At 37.1% G+C, this 22,090-nt stretch overlaps 1 protein-coding gene across 1 annotated transcript; it reads left to right on the forward strand.

Moving 5' to 3' along the window:
* The first annotated feature begins 5,915 nt into the window (after window positions 1-5,915).
* chp1 (calcineurin-like EF-hand protein 1) lies at window positions 5,916-18,900 on the forward strand. The gene is made up of 7 exons (XM_022663215.2): window positions 5,916-6,297; window positions 8,440-8,512; window positions 12,081-12,161; window positions 14,282-14,406; window positions 15,044-15,105; window positions 15,694-15,816; window positions 16,324-18,900. The coding sequence occupies exons 1-7, from the start codon at window positions 6,231-6,233 to the stop codon at window positions 16,375-16,377; spliced, it is 585 nt and encodes a 194-aa protein (XP_022518936.1). The 5' UTR covers window positions 5,916-6,230; the 3' UTR covers window positions 16,378-18,900.
* The last annotated feature ends 3,190 nt before the right edge of the window (window positions 18,901-22,090 follow it).

Below are 22,090 nucleotides of genomic sequence, written 5' to 3' on the forward strand. Positions count from 1 at the left end.
TCCTTCCCCCGACATCCCAGAGGTCTGAAATTGAAATATATTTTCCGGATATCACATTTGAGGTTGCCTGTAAAGTTTCGTAACACAGAAGTCAACGTAGGCCAAACTCTTTCCCCTGACATCCCAGAGGTCTGAAATTTTAATATGTTGTCCAAATGGCACTTCTGGTGTTTTTTGTAAAGTTTTGTGTTACTGAAGTCAACATAGGCCAAACTCCTTCCCCCGACATCCCAGAGGTCTGAAATCGAAATATGTTATCCAAATAGCACATTTGAGGTTGCTTGTAAAGTTTCGTGTTACTGAAGTCAACGTAGGCCAAACTCCTTCCCCCGACATTTCAGAGGTCTGAAATTGTAATGTATTGTCCAAATGACACTTCTGGTGTTGTTTGTAAAGTTTCGTGTTACTGAAGTCAACATAGGCCAAACTCCTTCCCCCGACAACCCAGAGGTCTGAAATTGAAATATGTTGTCCGGATAGCACATTTGAGGTTGCCTGTAAAGTTTCGTAACACAGAAGTCAACGTAGGCCAAACTCCTTCCCCCGACATCCCAGAGGTCGGAAATTGTAATATGTTGTCCAAATGGCCCTTCTGGTGTTGTTTGTAAAGTTTCGTGTTACTGAAGTCAACGTAGGCCAAACTCCTTCCCCCGACATCCCAGAGGTCTGAAATTGAAATATGTTGTCCGGATAGCACATTTGAGGTTGCCTGTAAAGTTTTGTAAAACAGAAGTCAACGTAGGCCAAACTCCTTCCCCCGACAACCCAGAGGTCGGAAATTGTAATATGTTGTCCAAATGGCCCTTCTGGTGTTGTTTGTAAAGTTTCGTGTTACTGAAGTCAACGTAGGCCAAACTCCTTCCCCCGACATTCCAGAGGTCTGAAATCGAAATATGTTGTCCGAATAGCACATTTGAGGTTGCCTGTAAAGTTTCGTACCACAGAAGTTAACGTAGGCCAAACTCCTTCCCCCGACAACCCAGAGGTCTGAAATTGAAATATGTTGTCCAAATGGCACTTCTGGTGTTGTTTGTAAAGTTTCGTGTTACTGAAGTCAACGTAGGCAAAACTCCTTCCCCCGACATCCCAGAGGTCTGAAATCGAAATATGTTGTCCAAATGGCACTTCTGGTGTTGTTTGTAAAGTTTCGTGTTACTGAAGTCAACGTAGGCCAAACTCCTTCCCCCGAAAACCCAGAGGTCTGAAATTGAAATATGTTGTCCGGATAGCACATTTGAAGTTGCCTGTAAAGTTTTGTAATACAGAAGTCAACGTAGGCCAAACTCCTTCCCCCGACAACCCAGAGGTCGGAAATTGTAATATGTTGTCCAAATGGCCCTTCTGGTGTTGTTTGTAAAGTTTCGTGTTACTGAAGTTAACGTAGGCCAAACTCCTTCCCCCGACATCCCAGAGGTCTGAAATCGAAATATGTTGTCCAAATAGCACATTTGAGGTTGCCTGTAAAGTTTCGTACCACAGAAGTTAACGTAGGCCAAACTCCTTCCCCCGACAACCCAGAGGTCTGAAATTGAAATATGTTGTCCAAATGGCACTTCTGGTGTTGTTTGTAAAGTTTCGTGTTACTGAAGTCAACGTAGGCCAAACTCCTTCCCCCGACATCCCAGAGGTCTGAAATCGAAATATGTTGTCCAAATAGCACATTTGAGGTTGCCTGTAAAGTTTCGTGTAACTGAAGTTAACGTAGGCCAAACTCCTTCCCCCGACATTCCAGAGGTCTGAAATTGTAATGTTTTGTCCAAATGACACTTCTGGTGTTGTTTGTAAAGTTTCGTGTTACTGAAGTCAATGTAGGCCAAACTCCTTCCCCTGACAACTTAGAGGTCTGAAATTGAAATATGTTGTCCGGATAGCACAATTGAGGTTGCCTGTAAAGTTTCGTACCACAGAAGTCAACGTAGGCCAAACTCCTTCCCCCGACAACCCAGAGGTCTGAAATTTAAATATGTTGTCCGGATAGCACATTTGAGGTTTCCTGTAAAGTTTTGTAACACAGAAGTTAACGTAGGCCAAACTCCTTCCCCCGACAACCCAGAGGTCTGAAATTGAAATATGTTGTCCAAATGGCACTTCTGGTGTTGTTTGAAAAGTTTCGTGTTACTGAAGTCAACGTAGGCCAAACTCCTTCCCCCGACATCCCAGAGGTCTGAAATCGAAATATGTTGTCCAAATAGCACATTTGAGGTTGCCTGTAAAGTTTCGTGTAACTGAAGTTAACGTAGGCCAAACTCCTTCCCCCGACAACCTAGAGGTCTGAAATTGTAATGTATTGTCCAAATGACACTTCTGGTGTTGTTTGTAAAGTTTCGTGTTACTGAAGTCAACGTAGGCCAAACTCCTTCCCCTGACAACTTAGAGGTCTGAAATTGAAATATGTTGTCCGGATAGCACAATTGAGGTTGCCTGTAAAGTTTCGTACCACAGAAGTCAACGTAGGCCAAACTCCTTCCCCCGAAAACCCAGAGGTCTGAAATTGAAATATGTTGTCCGGATAGCACATTTGAGGTTTCCTGTAAAGTTTTGTAACACAGAAGTCAACGTAGGCCAAACTCCTTCCCACGACAACCCAGAGGTCTGAAATTGAAATATGTTGTCCAAATGGCACTTCTGGTGTTGTTTGTAAAGTTTCGTGTTACTGAAGTCAACGTAGGCCAAACTCCTTCCCCCGACATCCCAGAGGTCTGAAATCGAAATATGTTGTCCAAATAGCACATTTGAGGTTGCCTGTAAAGTCTCGTGTTACTGAAGTCAACGTAGGCCAAACTCCTTTCCCCGACATTCCAGAGGTCTGATATTGTAATGTATTGTCCAAATGACACTTCTGGTGTTGTTTGTAAAGTTTCGTGTTAGGGTTAGGTTAGGGTTAGGGTTAGGGTTAAGAATCAGGGTTAGGGTTAAGAATTAGGGTTAGGGTTAGGGTTAAGAATTTAGGGTTAGGGTTAAGAATCAGGGTTAGGGTTAAGGTTAAGAATTTAGGGTTAGGGTTAAGAATTAGGGTTAAGGTTATTATCACTAATAATCATTATTATCATTCTGATTATCAGTAATCAGCTTATCACCCAATACTTATACCCTAAACCTAGACCAGAGGTACGTAATCAGAATTCAGTACTGTCCAGTTAGAGAAAATTTTCTAGTAGTTCTGTCAGTGTTTTATGTCATCAACAACTGAAAGACAAAATAAATTACACATACTATTCAGTATATTTTAACAATATGTATTGTTTTAAATAGGCCTATCACAATAATTACATTATCTACTTATCATACAATATATGGAAACACCCTCATCAATTTAACTTATGGAGTCTGTTAATATGAATTTGTATGTCAACTTTGTTTCAAAATGCTAAATTTATTCTATTTGAGTTTGTTTATATTAAATTTAGTCCTGCCTGTCATGATAATTACATAAATGACAAATCATACAAATATATAAAGAAATATTTGCTGAACTTGGCCAAAATATCAACTTTGTTTAAAAACAGCAGTTTTGTTTTATTTAATACTATTACTGTATCAGACTTTATTATGTTGTGGGTAAAACTCTGGGGAGTTGACAATGCTTTTTGTCCCCTGGGGGTTGCCGTAGTTTTGAAGTAGGGTTGTTTTAGGAGTAGAGTGAGAGTGTTTGCGAGAGCGGGAGTTTTTTTTTTCTTGCTGAGAAGTTCTAAGCAGGTGGAGTAAAGTGGACTACTTTGCACTTTTGTCTTGGTTGTTTCTCTTTTCTACTTTTAGTATGTTTTATAAAGGTCGTATTTGAATTTCTTTTTCTAGTGTGCACAATCTGTATTGGCCTTTCTCGCTTTATTCTCCGACTGCTGCTTCTCACTGCCTGCTCCACCTGTAGGTGGCTTCGCGCTCCCGCACCTGCACAAATCTGATTTTCAGAGAAGAGCGTTTGGTGATTTCACAGCACAAGTTACTGATCTATAAGTTTATTGCGCTGCAAAGCATGTATACCTTAACGACAACAAACATTTCGCCGCTTTAAAAGAACTCTGTCAGAATTAAATCTTTCTCAGCAGTTTATTGGTCCGCGGTCCGCCAAATAGTGACCTCTGCCCTAGACCCTAACCTAACCCTAAAACCTAAAAGCATAAGTTTTGGGATTTAGGGCCCTCTCTGGTGTAAATGTGTTATTGCAACGAGCATGCAGAAAAATGATTTTGTACTGGGCAGGTGTGATGCGAATCCGTGTATCATTCGTTCATTTGATATTCAATTGAGAATCAAAATCGGAAAATTAAAAAACCAATTCGTTTTTTCGTTTTTTCGTTTTTGAATATAATACCAAAAAACGAATAACGGCTTGTATTTTGTATTTTTATTTGGTTATCCAAACAAAAATTGGAAATTTAAAAAACGGACCAGGAGCCGAATTTGATTTTGATTTTGAACTTGACCCATTTGTGTGCCCTGGAAGTTACTGATTTGTTTATTCTTGGTGGGTTTCTGTTGCGCGGGAGTTCACTGCAGTGTTATCTACACAGTCTGTATTGCTGTAGGCAGCATGGCCGGACTGGAACCACATTCTGGCCTAATTAAAGATCTTTTTGAAGGTATTAACTAAATATGACATTTAGCTACGGAACGTTAGACAAACACCTGAAAGATCCTGCCGATTTTTTCTGTTGTCATATCGTCTTCTTTCACTGCAACGCGTTTAGTTCCTCTGAACAAGATAAAACTCTCCATCCTCAACTCCATCCAAAGCCTACAGCAATACAGACTGTGTAGATAACACTGCAGTGAACTCCCGCGCAACAGAAACCCACCAAGAATAAACAAATCAGTAACTTCCGGGGCACACAAATGGGTCAAGTTCAAAATCAAAATCAAATTCGGCTCCTGGTCCGTTTTTTAAATTTCCAATTTTTGTTTGGATAACCAAATAAAAATACAAAATACAAGCCGTTATTCGTTTTTTGGTATTATATTCAAAAACGAAAAAACGAAAAAACGAATTGGTTTTTTAATTTTCCGATTTTGATTCTCAATTGAATATCAAATGAACGAATGATACACGGATTGATGCGGTCTCCTTTCAGAGCGGATGAATCCGAATCCAGGTTATGTTCAGTCAGAGAGAGAGAGTTTGCTCAGTCAGAAACTTAATTAAGTTAAGGGAATTGTCTTCAAAGGATATAAGAGAGTTATTATATACGGCTGTCAGTTTTGTGAGTGTAAAGTAAAGACGCCTGACGAGGCCAGAAGAATCCAGCGAAAAGTGATCTGACACCGCAGTTTTAGAATTAACATATTAGGCTTAGCAGGGATGGTCGATGCAGCACACTGGTTCCATCAAACACAATATTTTTTTTCCATTTTCCACTCAGAAATGCTTCTGATTTTAGCTTAAAAAACAAAATAATAGACTGTCTCTTAAAAGAATACCATGTAGTAAATATGTTATAATTTGCTAAATAAAAAAATGCTATTTCAATAATAAGCATTTTAGTAACAAGGGAATAAGCTATATACATATATTTTTACATAATAAATGTTAAAATGTTGGGGTTGGAAGGAAAAAAATCGTTTTAGGGGAAACGTTTTATTAATGCTATAAAACTGACTTTATTTTAATAAACACATATTAGTTATTATGAACAAATAAAAAAAACATGCAAGACTAAAACAAATTCTCTTCTTTACATTTGTTTGTTAAACAAATCCATCATAGTTTTTGTTTTAGAAATGTGGTATTTTTTATTGGTTGTACAATTTTTTTAAAGCTTTTCATGACATTATACTTCAGCCAAAAAACACAGAATTTGTGCATTCAATGGTGAATTCTTTAAGAATCCTGTGGGGGCTAAAATATAATTTAATAGGACGGCAGTGACGCAGATGGGGCGTTGACGGGCCACGCCCACGGGGTGTCGACGTTAGCTGACGTCGCGCAGAGTTTAAGGTCCAGAGTGTTCACCGCAGCTCCAGCGCTCCTGGTTTTCAGAGTGTCTGTATTAGATCAGCGGTACAGGCAGTGTACTGGAGTTACTGAGGTTATAGAAAGCTGCAGCGGTGTGTGAGGGCCGCGCTGAGGGTAAACACGCTGCGGAAATCGGCTGGCTGTGGTAGTTAGCTCGCAGGCTAAGCGCTAAGCAGGCTAAGCCTCTGTCTGAGTGACCGTTAGCTTACTCGGCTAGCGAGCAGCAGCGGAGCCGGAGCGGAGCGGGGGTTTCAGCTGAACTGACCGCGGGCGGAGAACCATGGGCTCCAGAGCGTCTTCATTACTGAGAGAGGAGGATATAGAGGAGATTAAGAAGGAGACTGGCTGTGAGTATTTATTTAAACGTTGTTAGAACTGAGACTGTTACTTATGTTACTTCGGTTAGCATGTTAGTTAGCCAACTGTACCCTGAGGGGACTCAGTAAAGTAGTGTAGAGTCATTGTCCACTAGTTAGAAGTTCTAATAATATCTGTGATAAAATAATAATTTTAATAATAATTAATCTAAAGGAACATAAAAAACTAAGATACATTTTGTAACTAAGAGAATGATTTATTGAACTGGGGGAACAAATTATAAAGCCGCAAACAGCGATTCCAAGTTGGATTATACCATCAAATTTGTGTTATAAGATACAAAAATGGACAAATGTGAAAATCGAGATAAGATTTAACCTTTTTCATTTTTCTTAAAAAAGGGCAGAAAAGGAAAAACTAAATAATTAAAAAAATTTCTGCCTTACTAAATGGAAAAAATAATAAGTTTTATACCAATTTTCTATTTTCGAATTTAGATATGGTCAGAAAATTAAAGTGCTAAACGTTACACTGACCCAGATGTGTAATAAGTGTAATAAATCTGAGGTAGCAAAAGACCTGGTCATTAAACTATGATTTATTGAATTGAGGGAATGATTTATAATAATAGTAAATAATAGTTATTTATATTAAAAAATAAAAGTTATGCAGCAACTCCGTGGTCCAAGCACGAATGAGCCCGATGAGGCCCAATACTTCAGTGTGTGACCATTCCTGAGACAGCAGCCACATTTTGTGTAGTTTGTGCTTTGTGTTGATGTTTTTTTTTTTTAAACATTTACGGAGATGGAGGGAAGGATGGGGTCACTGATGATTAGGGCACATATTCTTTTCAGAAAGCAAAATATGAAATAAAAGAAAATTATACTTTACGAGCTTTGTACAAAAAACTTTACTGGAGTGTGGTGTTTACCTGCAGTTTTGCAGTTATACAGTAGAATATCACAGATGCTGGAGCTATGTTGCTCTTTTTGATCTCATATTTCTGAACTGTCCTTGTTTCTTGCTGTTTTCCTCAAAAATATTAACCAAGCTGAATGTGGCGTAACACAGCTTCTCTGTTAAACAGTAGCCTTCACACACTGCTTGCATGTCTGTGGTTTTGTTGCACCACTTCTTAGTGTCCAATGCAGTGTGTTTGTCAGCTGTTCTTCCCCTAATTGTCACCTTTTAATGGAAGCTCTGACATAACATAGTTCGTACTGTTTGAGGGGAAAAATGCAGATAATGTGCTGGTGTCATTTTATGACTCATGCCAGGCAACAAAAGGTTTCAGTTGTTATTTTGTCCCTTTTTTCCAGAAAACACATAATTAGTGAACGTAACAGTTCATGGCAGTTGTTGTGTTTTACCCTTTTAAAGTTCTCTAATGAGAACAAGACAGGACATGTTGCAGGGCAGCCCAATACACTCTTCTTCTGCAGACATGGCTTTTTAATGTTTGCATCATGTGGTTTTGCATTGTCAAATGCAAGGACCTCCTTGAAAAAGAAGTTATCTTGAAGGCAGCATATGTTGCTCTAAGAAACGCTCTGGTGCCATGACAGACCCTGACTTTAAAAGGTCTGAAATAATGACCACAAATACTCATTTCCACTGTGCGATGGTCCTTCTCAGATGCCTTCAAGCCCAGAAGCCGATGCTACTTCTGAACACGGTTCATACAAGGCTTCTGTTTTGCACAGTAAAGTTGTAAGTGGTATTTGTAAATGCAACTGTTAAATTAACCCCTTGTCGATGGGGTTCTATCAGCTATTGTTGAATGACTGTTCTTGATGCAGTGTCTTCTGAGGGGTTGAAGATCACGGGTATTCTAGACTTGCTTCTTTGCCTTTTACACACTAAGATTCCACCCGATTTTTTAATAGTTTATGATACTATGCACTGTAAAGGGAGAAATGTGAATCCCTTCCAGTATTCCTTTGAGAAATATTGTTTTTAAACATTTGTTTAAAACTAGAGAACCTCATCGTTGCTCAACAAAAGATGAAGCCTTTTGTGCATATTGCTTTTGTACCAAATCATGATTACAAAAACCTGTTTGAAATAATGTTTTTATCATTGCTAAATTCCCTATCCAGGGTTTGTTGTCCTGTTTTGTACTTGGTTACTAAAATTCATTCAGATCACTCTTTTTCTGTATTTTGCAGTCTCCCACAGTCAAATCACTCGCCTCTACAGCAGATTCCACAGCTTGGACAAAGGAGAAAATGGTGCTCTCAGGTAAACAGGGTATAGTTTCTAGGAATGGGTGTTAAGGTCCTAAAATAATATCATAATATTTTAGTGGATTTGTTTCTGATAACGATATTCTTGGCAATATGATAAAATACTAAAAAAATCTATTATTTTTATTAAAACACTGCAACAAAGCAAACTTTGAGGTTTTATTTAGTAAACTACAACATGTCTCTTTTGGGAACAGTAATGTAACATAAACATCTACAAAATAAAGAAAATTTCCAGAATATTTAGTCCATGCAAAAAATAGCCCTAAAACTTTGCAGTAAATATCAAAACAAATACAAAACAGACAGAAATTTAATCTATATTTGATTATAAATAAAAAAATAAACTAACTTCTGACACCGCTTTGCAAAGCTAAATAAAAATGCTAATACATCACCAGGCTTTGTAAATTCAGTGAAGTACAAGAGGACATTGATTAATTTGCACCGCTTTAAATTTGCATTAAATCTATGCAGATTAAGTTGCATGTGTTGATGATTTAATGTTGGCGGAGCTAATATTTGTGTTTTATATTAGGTGTAGTTTTGTGACATTGACTGTAACTTATAAGGAAGTAGAATGGTGTCAGTTAAATCAAGAAGCAGTCTGAGAAATGGTTCAGATTGGTTTGGGTTCAGGAAGAATTTTTTTAAATTACCAAGCTGTTTATGATTATCCTGCTGGGAAAGCCCAAGCGTCCTATTGTCCCCGATAAGATAATATGTTTAAGAATAGCTTATTCATCCTAGCCGCCACCCGAAAGGTTAAAGTCTGGTATTCTTCGTAAGTAAGCATGTTAACATAGAGTGTCTTCTGTGTTGTGCAGAGTGAACGGGTAATTATTGTTGAGACAATAACTCTAGCATAACGTCTGCAGCTCAAGTAAGCTCTGGTGTGTGAAAATGTGCGTCATGTCTACTTGTATACGAACAAGCTCACTTACTAAAAAAAAACCTGTGGTGTACCAGTACGTAAAGTTGTGAAAAGTGCAAACTGTGTGTTAGGTTAGACATTAAATCTGTTTTAAAAATAGCTTAAAATAATGTAATATTAACCCAGTAGGTGGAGTGTGCTATTTTCATATCTAGAAGTACATTCTTTTCCATGGATGTACATTCAATATGTTAGCAAAATAGCCGGGTTTTAAATAAATTTGTAAACCACATCTGAGAATTTTCTGTCTAAACAGAGTGGCACACATACTATTTATACATCAAATAGCTGAAATACTCCACACCTATGTCCAAGTATATTTGCTTGACATTTGAGATTTCTGCCACTCATGCTCATTTAAAAGAAAGTTCAACTAAGCTATGTGACGTTAGACTTGTTGAGAAACTCTCCTCCCAGTGTCATGGCAGAGTTGGACAGTGTTTGCACAATCATCACACGGCATTTCTACACTTGAGAACTGACCTCTGTACGTTACAGATTATACTTTATCCTGGGTATTGGGCTTATATCAGATCCAGTGTCTGTAAGGTTGTACAACACCTCACCAGCCTGCTCTTAGTGAAAGTATGCATGAATGTAGTTTAATATTTACTAAAGGTGAGGGATCTTTGGAACATATAACAGGCACTAATAATCTAATTTAGTAGAAAATACAAATGTTTTACTGAATGTTTGGGAATTGTGGGCAGTGTTTTGGCTGATGTTGCTGCTCAGAAAATTATAAAAGAATAGATTGATGAGGAACCAGGATAGAAAATAAAATATTTTGCCCAAAACCACACAAAATGTTACATTTACAAGTATGAAATAATGCAGTTTTTTTTTGCAGGTTTTCATGTATTTTGCCAGAGCTTTCACCATTTCATGAAACAAATACCCTAAATGTATTTTCATCTTGTTTAGTGGAACAAAAAATGTCATGTTTTTAATAAAAAATATGTTGTGTCTTTTTACTTATTCTGTAACTGAATAATTTTCTTTGTCTAATGTTTGGTGGATTCCTAACTAAATGTACTCAATCAATCTGTGATCAATGAAGATCAGTGAAGATTGGTGCCTAATAAGCCAAATAACAAAAATGAGACAAATTACTGAGATGTTTAGACAAAATGTGCTGAGTGTTGAAACATCACTGACGATCAAACACTTTCTATTGTGTAGCCTGGCACTCATTGACTCTTCTCTCTTCTGGTTATGCAGATATTGCCATGAATGTAGACTCAGGTACTGATATAATTTTAAACAACAGCAAGGTATATTTCAGGTGGTTAATTATCATGGCCAATGTGTTGAGTATTGATTTATTTTTAAATCCATTACCGAGCATTATTATCCAGCCGACAGCACTGAGGAGAGTTCTCAGAAGGTAAATTAAAAAAAAGAGTTTAGTCTGCAGTGTGGAACTGTTTTACAGTGGAGCATAAAACATCCCATTTTTTTTTTATTTATTAACGTTAGCATTATCACACAAATGGTAGAGCCACATGCCTTTTTTTGTTGAAAATCAGCACTAAAACGCTTATTTAGAACTTTACAGAGGCTAATGCTCATGCTATTACACACAAAATGCAGATCATAGCCCATTTAGCCACTTTAATCCAGTTACATATATACATCTGTTCATAATTACACAGCATTTCACTTTTCATATCTTGGTAATTGTGATTCTGTGCAACTGTAAACATTGTTCATTTGTATTTACTGTTTAAACAGTTCCAGTTCCTTATATGGAGTTCTCACTCCCTGTTGGCCATACTGATGATTTTGTGTGTGTCACGCGTGTTCCTCAGGTTAATAACTTTGTTTTGGGTGAAAATATGAGCTTGCTGTTATGATCTGGATGGTTGATGGCAATCTAATGCTGAATTTGTTTCAGCAGTAAACAGTGTCGGGAACAGTGTGTCCTTGTGCGAGGTGGTGTGTGTGATAAAGTGTAGCCTTAGTGTTGTGGACAGACTGAAGGTGACTTGATTGTTCATCAGTTGTCAAAACAAAGGCCTGCTTTGCATGTAAAAGTATAAACTGAGCAAGAACATTCCTGCGCATTCTTAATCCACTGATTCTCACATGTCTGGAATAATACAGACATTTATAATTGTTTAATAGTTTAAATGCACGGAATGACTGATTTGCAGTCACCAAAGTAAGTATAAAACATTGTGTACTGTTAAGAGCTGTTAGTGAATGCTGAGGTCTAATATATATATATAATATATAATATATATCACAAATGGCAGGCCTGTCTACAACACAATCTGTTTACCAAACCATAAACTACTGCCCTTAATAGTATTAAACTCTATTTTCTTTCACTTCTACTACCTTCTGTATAGGTTTGTTACTATTAGTTACAGTGAGGTTCAGTGCAAATCATTCTGTCTTTCAATAAAAAAAGATACATTATTTATTATTGTGCTTTCCAATAAACAGCCCAATAATAAATTATTTATCTAGCAAACTTTTGTACTTAAGTAGACATATTAATAAAAAATTCTTCTGCTTAGTTTTTTTTGTGAGGGTAACGTTTGTGTTTTGTGTTAGGGTACTTGTCTTTTTAAAAGACGAGGAAAAGTGGAAAAATTGTCTGTCTTTTTTCTCTCCTTTTCAGCCGCGAAGACTTTCAGAGGATTCCAGAGCTGGCAATCAACCCTCTTGGTGATCGGATAATCAATGCCTTCTTCCCTGAGGGGTGAGTAAAGGGTAATTAGCTCAGCCTGGCTACACAGAACATTAACAAGCTACAGTGGGTATAACTGTCACTTTGAGCCTGTAATAGAAGGTTCTTTTTGTGTTTGAGTGTTGGGGTACTGAATAAGGTGGCTGAAAATACAGAATGTACTGTTTGTACCTAGGATGTATTATTGTACTCCTATAATGATTCTGAATTTCATATTGGTTTTTAACATTTCAGTTATTACGAAATAGAAGTTAATAACATTAACTTCTGGTGAAATCTGATGCATCACTTTTTTTTTTACATATATATATTGTAATTTCTATCCATGTGTCCATCTCAGAGGTTGTATGTATTACAGAGATAAATTTCCAGTGTCTTGCAGACCTAGTCTGCCTGGAATAGCGTGGACTGTAATATCAACTTGTCTACCCTAGCTCTATTGTTAGGAATTTTTGTCCTTTTTTATTAATTTCTGACTGTGGCTGATTGTGGTCATGAGGCGGCCAGTTGAGACCGTATCATTATGCTCCCAGAAGGACTGGTACGTAGGCGGAGTAATTCTAGTTGTAGATTCTAATGGTTTCAGATGTTTTTTGCTTCCTTCTGCCATGTTCTGGTTTGCTTTGGTCTGAGTGAGTGGTTTCTTGAAGACATAAAAAGCTTATTTTTCCATGGGTGTGTCAACAGAAGGCACAGACGAGACCTCGTGTGTTATTTCCAAAGCACACTTTTAGATACACTAATGGCCAGCACATGTATAATTATTTTGAGAAATGTCTAGATGGGTTCTTTGTACATGGTGTTGTGAATGGATTGTTACTTGGTTTTGATATACATTATTTATATTTATAAAATATTTCTGGTTTGGATTTGCACACTTTCAGGCTTGCATGTTGATCCTTGTCGGCATGAATTTCTCCCCTCTTTATTTTTTCTAAACATTTAAAACTTTTCTCATGGTGCTGATTGTTTTCCTTAAAACAGGGGTCTCAAAGTAGCGGCCCGCGGGCCACATGCGGCCCGCCACGCGGTTTCATACGGCCCCTCACGGGTTAACAAAATAAACATACATCTGGCCCGCAATTCAATTTCATTATTTATGCTTTATTATGTTCGTTTTCATATTTTATCTTAACTTGTATTTTGGTGTGTGTGTGTGGTTTTTTTTTTTTTTTTTGCTTACGCTGCGTTGCCTGCTTTAGTAGTCTTCAGTAGCCTTCAACAGTCTAACCTTGCAGCCGTGGTGTGTCCACTAAACTCCGTAGTTATAAACATCCTGAGGTTAGCAGCGCGCTAACTGACCTGTTTATAATGTAATCCGAGCAGTGCCTCCGTGACGCTGCTCTAAACTGCTGCTGTTAGCTGCTTGGGCTGAAAGATGAACTGTAGAGAGCTGTATTATCCGGTTAGTGGGGTTATTTTATTTCATACACAGAAGAACTTACAAATTTTTAAAAACGCTCCAGACTGGCTCAGCTGAGCCCTGTAGCCCGTGGCTGGGCTGCAGCTCTGACTAAGCAAAGACTGCGGGCTTGTGGTGCTGCAGCTGCAGCTCCGACTAGTGGTTGGATGAGGAACTGCTAAATCTGAGGAAATGCTAAATCTGTCACAGCTCACAATTTTTGATTTTATATTTATTAAGCCTTATTTCAGTATCAAACGTTTTGATCAAAGCTAATATAACTTATAAATTAAAAGGATTTATGTTAATAGAGCAACAAGCAACCATTTTTCCATGCAACTGTAATATTTGATTGAATAAATAATATATTGAGAGTTATTTAACATTAAGGAGTAATTACATTCATTTTGTATTACATCTGGTTACATTTTCTTATATTTATAAGTTACATCTGGCCCTCAGAGGACAGCCAATATGCCAATGTGGCCCTCGGCAAAAATGAGTTTGAGACCCCTGCCTTAAAATGTGAAGACAAAAAAATTATACATATTTTTGATAAAATGTTAAAAGAGACAATATTTAAACTTTAATTTTGTACTGTTTTGGAAATGGGCTCATCTTGTGGTCGGTTTTGTGTTCTTTCTGTAGTACACTAGAGGTCTAATAGATTTTGTGGTGGTAATTAATGTCTCTGGTTCTGTCACCTTACTGTGTTTCTCGGCTCACACAGGGAGGATCAGGTGAACTTCAGAGGATTTATGCGAACGTTGGCACACTTCCGCCCAGTGGAGGACAACGAAAAAAATAAAGACCCGACTGCTGAGCCCCTCAACAGCAGAAACAATAAGCTGCTCTGTGAGTTACTGACAAATGAGCTTCAAACAGGAACTTATCAAACTCCCAGACGCAATCAAATGTAGTTGTATGGGCTCAGGCATCAGGTACCTTTGCTCTGGCTCCTGATAACATTGGGATGATCTGCTAAAACACCATATTGTTCCATTATTATTTTTTGCATTTTGATATTTTGCAGACTGAGCGAGGTCTGTTTGTCTTTAGTAGTTTATTTTCCAATATTTAAGCAGCACTTTTAAGATGTCTTAAAGGTTTAGTCCTGGAGTAAAATATATTAAATAGATTCTTAGTAGTGACAAGACTCTTGGTGGCCCAGGATTGATTTTAGGACTAACACAGCAGTCAGAGACTTTTGTACCGAAATTAAGAAATATATTGTGATTCATAATTTTTGGCCATATCATCCAACCCTAGACCAACACCTTCACTCTTTCACAACTGTGTCCTCAGGATATCGGCAAAACAAGCTTGCCTAAACTCATGAAGCCGTTTGCGTTTGTGTTTATAAACTTGTTACCTTGTTTTATAGCTGTAACTTGCTTTACTAGGACCAAACTCCAAGTTTATACTCTTTCTTTTCCTATAAATACTAATTAATTTTTTCTGTGTAGATTACATTTCTATCATTCTCTTTCAGTTGCCTTCCGTCTGTATGACCTGGACAGAGATGACAAAATCTCCAGAGATGAACTCCTCCAGGTGAGCAGAGCTTTCTGTTGCTTAGACATACCTTTAGTCTGAAGTAAGGCACCTTTGGTCTTATTGTAGGGGAAACAGATAGCTTTGTTGAAGAGGCCTTGTTATGTGGTTAATCCTCTCAGAAACTCCCTGTCATCCGACACCAGCTATTCAGGGACTATGTTCAAACACTCCTTTATACAGATCGCAAAATGTCACAAAAGTTTAGGGAAACCCGTACATACAATTAAATAGCTTTAAAAGTAAAGAATTTAATGGTGTTCTCAAATTGATCATACTTTTATCTTATTTTTATCATACTTTTACCAGGCAACATCAGCTGCTTGTTTAGTTTATAAAATACTAACCATTTTAACCTGTTTTTATATAAAAGAACCGTATTCTATTTTTGTAGTGTTTTTTTCATGTATATGCCTTTAAATGCTTTTTTTATGAAATCACAAAAAAGATTTAATTAAAATTGTGGTTTTGCATATTTTACATACACTCGCAAACAGTGTCAAGACATATTAAAAATAAAAGTTCAACACCACATTATATCTGTATACTGCTTTATTATTAATGACTATAAATGTGTGTGTATTTCAGGTACTGCGTATGATGGTTGGAGTGAATATTTCTGACGAGCAGCTCGGCAGCATCGCAGACAGGACCATCCAGGAAGCTGACACGAACGGAGACATGTCCATCTCATTTAGCGAGTTCATCAAGGTGAGGCACCACCTGCCACCAGTTACAACTACAGTTCACAAAATAAACCAATTTAGGTATAAAACACAAGAAGCATATAGTTTTAATTACAGCAATAAAACAATAATAATAAACATATATTTAAAAAAATCAAACACAGTTATTAAATTTTTCATGTTGTCACTTGTCTAATTCCATTTTTACTGTTTTTGTCTTTTTGAGCTAATGTGACTCTGCTGCTATTGTTTATGTTGTGTCAGATTTTCATGATGAACTGGTCAATAGAAATGCTCTAAAATTACTTGGAAAGAAGTATTTTGTTCTAACTTCTATTAATAACCAAAACAGCTTTTTCTGAGGATAAACATACCCTGGCGGCAGGTGGGTTTTAGAGCAGTGGTACTTCTTTTTTTTTTTTTTTTTTTAGATTAATGGAAGAAGAAATTAACCAATATGCAAAAAAAGAAATGCTGATATAAAACTTCCTCATGATTTAAAATGGGTGTTTTTTCTGCTTTCTGTTTTAAGGTGTTAGAGAAGGTCGACGTTGAGCAGAAGATGAGTATCCGCTTCTTGCACTAAGGCCGGGCTCTTTGCCTACAACTGAACTGAACCCTTGACTGGAAGCCCTCCATGCCAATATACGCCCAAGAGTCCTAACTACTCCCCCCCCCCCCCCCCCCCCCCCTCCCCGGTATCTGACATTTCGGGCTCCTTGGCCGCCCCTTTCAGACCTGTCTGCAGATCTCTTCCATTTCTCCTTTCAAATCACGTTTCAGACTGTCGTGTCGATTGCGGGGAATGATCATGTGCCTTCGATTGTTTTTCACACCGTCACTATGTCTATTCCCTGCAGTGTTATAATCCTATTTATTCCGGACCATTCCTGGCTCAAATGTGCGTCTTTGGTTCTGTGCAATAAAGTGTAGATAGAATGCTCTTATATGGTAAAGATGATTTAATATTGGTTGCTGTAAAGTAATTTTATGTGTGCAGAAAAATACTTCCATTGTGGCCAATCCCATCCCTTTAAAGATAAGGATAACTTTCATTCTTTGTCTTATCTGTGTTAAAATGAGTCACAGGATAAATAAAGCTTTCTTTTCCAGCTTACCCAAGAACGATCAGTAACTGCAGACAAACCTGTTGTGACCACATGAGCTGCTAGACACTGTTATTCATGGGCTATTTGCGCAGTCCTTTCACAGCCCAACAAAGCAGGTTTCACAGTGACCTTCAGTCTTTTTTAATGGAGGAAATTCATTCCATACTAGAAAATAAGTAACCATGACATCTGTAAAGGAAGTCATTCTTGGTTATTATGTTCTAGGGCACTCCTGTGCTTTGTCCCTTGCTTTTTAGGTCTGTGGGTTCAAGCCAAGTTCCATAGTACACCTTCTGATAGTTTTCCTCGTTGAATAGGGGAAATTTTCCGTCCAAATGGAGGGATTAGGGATCTGTCATCTGTGTTCTGTTATGTTTTGCTCAGGTTATAATCAAGTCAGCTTTAATTAGCCACCGTAAGCTACTGACATCATTGAAAACCAAGTCTGGTGGCCTGCTGACCATTCAGTGGGGAGGCAGGTTGAGTTGACAGCAAATACACTGTGGTAAAGTGCTTTCTGTTTTGTTTCTGGAGATAAAATAAACAAGATTAAATGCGAGCAGGCCGAATGGTCCATGTCTTAACTGTTGACTTGTGTGATTTCAGTAAGAGTCAATAACAGGTAGTGGCTAAAAATGGGTCAAGCTGATTGCTGACCAGCTCTACTTATTTACCACCTGAAAAAAATCAGTTTAGCACCCACTTGCTGCTTTAACTCTCTTAAGTATAAAGATGCTACAAAGTGTTTCTTGAGCAATTCTCTGAATAGGTAAAAGGAACCACGTAGGAAAAGAAATAAAATCTGAAATTTTCCAATCTTCAAATTTGAGCCTTTAAATTTTTTTTCATTTATTCACAATCAGCAGCTAGAGTCTGAGAGAGCACAACAGTAGATGATGCTCTCTCCCTTTATCACTCCCATTGTGATACTCGCTGGCACAGCGTCTGTTAGCTGATGCATCAGAGCTGGGGATCTGGCGCTTTCCTCTGTGTGTGTGGCAGCCAATTGATGCTGAATTGGCAAAGTCTGACTTCACATATATTACAGGAGGCATGTGCAGAGAATGTGTAAAGAGGATTATTTTTATAGTGATAAATCTTTTCATTTTCTCAATACTGAGCATTATCAAATGTTTCAGCACTCCAGACATAATTTTAAAGCTTTTAAACTCAGTTATAAACCACTTAAACATGCTCTGAGTGTCCGCTCACAGTAGCAGTAATGTTAGCACCTCTACTGGCCAAAACCTTTTTTCCTGTAGAAAAATGTAAATAATAATAGATAAAATGCATAATTCTGCTTCCAGAAGTTGTAAGGCACTATTTTACCTTTGCTTCGTTAGTTATTTCGCACCACTCATGGTCTCCTCCTAGTTTTAGCAGTCATTTTCTGACTCCATAAACTGGCTCTGGCATGTGCCTACCCTCCTGGAAAATTGCGAGTGATGGGGGGAGTGTTATTGAGTGAGTGGGTTAACTGGCACCGCTAAGTTGAGGAAAAAGTTTTGTGTAATGATTTTATTACATTATTTATTAAAAAGTGCCGTACGTTCACAGATTGCATTAGTCTACTTGGTTTTAAATGAAACAAAGAGAACCGGTATGTGGTTCTTTTATTGCATTGTTAAAGGAATCCTTTGTAGTACCTTTTTATTTGAAGGCTGTAGTTAAAGTAGGTCTGCAGTCCAACCTAACATACACTGCTGATTGTCTTTAATCATGATGGTAATATTACTGTGTGTGTTAATCCAGGGAACTTCAAATCTCACTGGTTTTCTCTTCATGTACAGATCTGTAGAGGATAGTGGACAGTGGACTCTTAGCAGTAGCTTGATTTGTTGTGGAGATCACCTCTTATACAGGAAGCTTCACAGCAGCACCCAGCTAGTTCTGGAAAGGGAATCAGTTTTATTACACTTTTCTTACTCAGTGTGATTTATCAGTCCTGTACTCCTGTACTGTGATTTTGATCAAATAAAAATTTCAAGTGCCATGTTGTATATATTGTTGATCATTTCAGCCACAGTTCTGCTTCTTCCTTAAACAGGGTTTGCACAATTACTCCTTCTGATTGTGCGTTGCAAAGTACTATATTGCATGCTTGTATGTACTTTTATATTGTTCTCTTTTATCTTTATTTTTCTGTCCCACAGTTTTAAGATTAATTTTTTTTTCCATATATTTTTCTTATAGGAATAAATAGGGTGATACAATACAAAAGTAATGATCACAATACACTTGAAACACCCACTCATCTGTACCTCAGCAACCACCTGGGGTACTGTAGAATCTAGCCAGCTACCAGCTTACAACATCCTAGCAGCCACTTAAGAAAACTCCCAGGCATTTGCCTGAAATAACATAGCAATCACTTTGCCATGTAGTACCATCCACGTAGTAACACCACAGCAACCAGTTAGGCAACCCCTTAAGTAAACCATGGTAACCACTATTACTAGCCACAATACATTAACCACCTGGGATTCCATTACAACCAGCTTCTAACACCATCAATGTTATATGGAAACAATAGAAGGAAATCCAGCATTTCTCTAAAAAGACAACCTAAATCTAAATATTTGATGGCATCTTTAATACAATGTGAACAATATTTAACAAAGTGTTTAGATCTGAAGACTGGAAAAAGGGCTTCACTCTGGCTTCTACAGTTATACTACAACATACCTTACCAACTGTGTAGCATTGAGTGGATCAAACCTAATGTGGAGTTGTGAAAGAAATATAGCTGCAATAAAAATGTTTAATTAAAACAATTTTATTTTCATTCCATCTTAGTATGAGTACACCATGCAACACACACATTACAATATAGACAACATAAGTGCTTTAATAAAATGTATTTTGATCACTTTTGAAACTCATTTGGCTTCTGAAGCCATTCTGTGGCCCCTAAAACCCTAACGTAATACTTATATCCTTAAATTAAAACAAACCTTAAATCTAACCATAAAATTAAAATGTTAGGTTTGGTGTTGAGTGTAGAGTGTTATTCAGTCTAGATTGATTTACGTTATTTTTCAAATTTAGTTACATTTAATAGGTATTCATTCAAATGTTAGATGGCATCAACACTGAACTATCCAAATAAAGTGTTTAAATGTAAAAATGACATTTATAATGTAGGTCTATCAAAAGATGGGCTAAACACAATCATATAGTGAAATTACCCAGCTTTGTGCCAAAGTTATTCCTTGTGAATTTCCCCAAGTCTATAAAACCCTCTATATTAATTATATATGTATACATCTTTAAATGTTTCCCAGACTCTGTGGAAACAGATTTTTAGTTAAAATAAATGAGATGACCTTAAGTCCAATCATTTCCTTCTACTTACTGATGCAAAACATTTTGATTTCAGTGAATGGCTCAGAGCTGCAGCACAATTTTCCTGAACGATCATAGTGAAAGAGTGAATCCTGCAGGTGACAGACACAGAGAGCCCAGCGGGGCGGGTCTGTTATCACCTCTATTGTGGGCAATTGGGCTATCAGCAGGTGATTGAAAAGCGAGACCTGAATAATGTTCACTGAGGCCATTCGTTATGCATATTTATGCAAAAGTTTGGACACCCTTTGCCTGTTTTTCTTTGTTTTTAAGTTAACTAGAAGTTAAACTAGTAGTTAAAAATAGTAAAAACAGAATTTATAGATAATCACATATAATTTCTGGTTACAGCAAATTAACATAAATTGCACAAAGTATGTAAAAAAGTATGTAAGTATGTAAAAAAAAACCTCATATTGTGTGGACAAATTTGGACACTCCTTTGTCTGTTTTGTCATTTGTTCTTATTTTTATTGAGATGTAGTAAGCGTTAAATCACAATATGGTCAGAAAATCATTATATTCTGTTTTTTGTAACATAAACAATGTAAAAATAACTTGAAGTGTGGCCTGTGTAGTTTGATTAGTAACTCTTTTGTATTTTTGTTATTGAGAAGTAGTAAACACAGACTGTGTAGATAATCAAACATTACAAATAGTTTTATTAAATGCAGTTTATCTATCTTTCATCAAATGAAGAAAACAAACTCATGAGTGTGGCCTGTAAAAAAGGTTTAGGCACCCTATTGTCTGATTTATTTATTTATTTATTTATTCATTTTAATTATAGACTATTAGAGTAGAAGAGTAGAGAATATTTCCAGCATATGCAGTTATATCTTTTATTATATCTACACACCAGGTGTTGGAAAGGCATTACATTTGTTTATAAGCTTTGTTTATCTTTTTAAGCAACTGTCTAAGACAAAAAAATGAAATAATTTATACCGGATTAAACAGTTTTTAATCCTGTTTTTTGCTTTAATGGCTAAAGAGGCTATCCTGTTTTGGTGGAGGAACTGTCTCTACTGTTCCAGGAACATTGCATTCAGTGATCATCACCCCCAACTCCCCCTGATGATGCACCATGCATTCCATCATTTCAGAGAACTCAGATCTACTGCTCCACATCTCTATACTGGGGGCTTTGTATCCCTTTAGCCCATACCTGGCATTAAGCATGGCTCCAACAGAAGTATTGCCAGTAGTATAGGACTGAACCTGATTATCTGGTTCAGAAAGTCTCATTTCTCCTGCCTATATACAAGCTGTATATATGCATTTGCACATCTGTGTCAGCAATGGATGCAACTTAAGAAAAAGTAAAAGGAGAATCCACAAACATTTAAGATGTAAGACTGTATGTGTGTCTGTATTCTGATTTGTTTAACTCTTCTCACCTGCTGTTCACTCTCTCCTTACACTCTTTAACAGCTGCAGGGGAAACATGCTGTGACTAGCTCTGAAGATAAATATGCAAAAGCAAAGAGATCTGACTAATAAATATGTCAGCTAAAGAGTAAAGCACACAAACACACACACACACACACACACACCAGAATGTTTATAGAGAGTAAAACTAAAGACAGACAATATTACATGTGGCTGTTATGTTTACCTTGTAAACCCTGAAAACATTGTAATTTATATTAAATAACTTCATACCTGAACCACTCTGAATAACTGTACTGTTTATATGAATTGTCTGGATTATGTGACACTGCACACTTAAAATGCTTTACTGGGAGTTCATATCTGGAGGTTAAGTGGTGTAATCTTGCCTCCTAGTGTTTGAGAATGAAAATATATTTCTTTGTTTTAACTCAAACTACCATAAACATGAAA

Source organism: Astyanax mexicanus, chromosome 7 (assembly GCF_023375975.1).
Source record: "Astyanax mexicanus isolate ESR-SI-001 chromosome 7, AstMex3_surface, whole genome shotgun sequence".
In the NCBI taxonomy this organism is placed as follows: domain Eukaryota; kingdom Metazoa; phylum Chordata; class Actinopteri; order Characiformes; family Acestrorhamphidae; genus Astyanax; species Astyanax mexicanus.

Excerpts from the sequence above, each read along its gene's own strand:
- chp1 (XM_022663215.2), top strand. The coding sequence starts at position 6,231 with ATGGGCTCCAGAGCGTCTTCATTACTGAGAGAGGAGGATATAGAGGAG. Across the intron at positions 15,106-15,693 it reads CCAGAGATGAACTCCTCCAG|GTACTGCGTATGATGGTTGG; the intron begins GTGAGCAGAGCT and ends TGTGTATTTCAG. Across the intron at positions 15,817-16,323 it reads CATTTAGCGAGTTCATCAAG|GTGTTAGAGAAGGTCGACGT; the intron begins GTGAGGCACCAC and ends TTCTGTTTTAAG.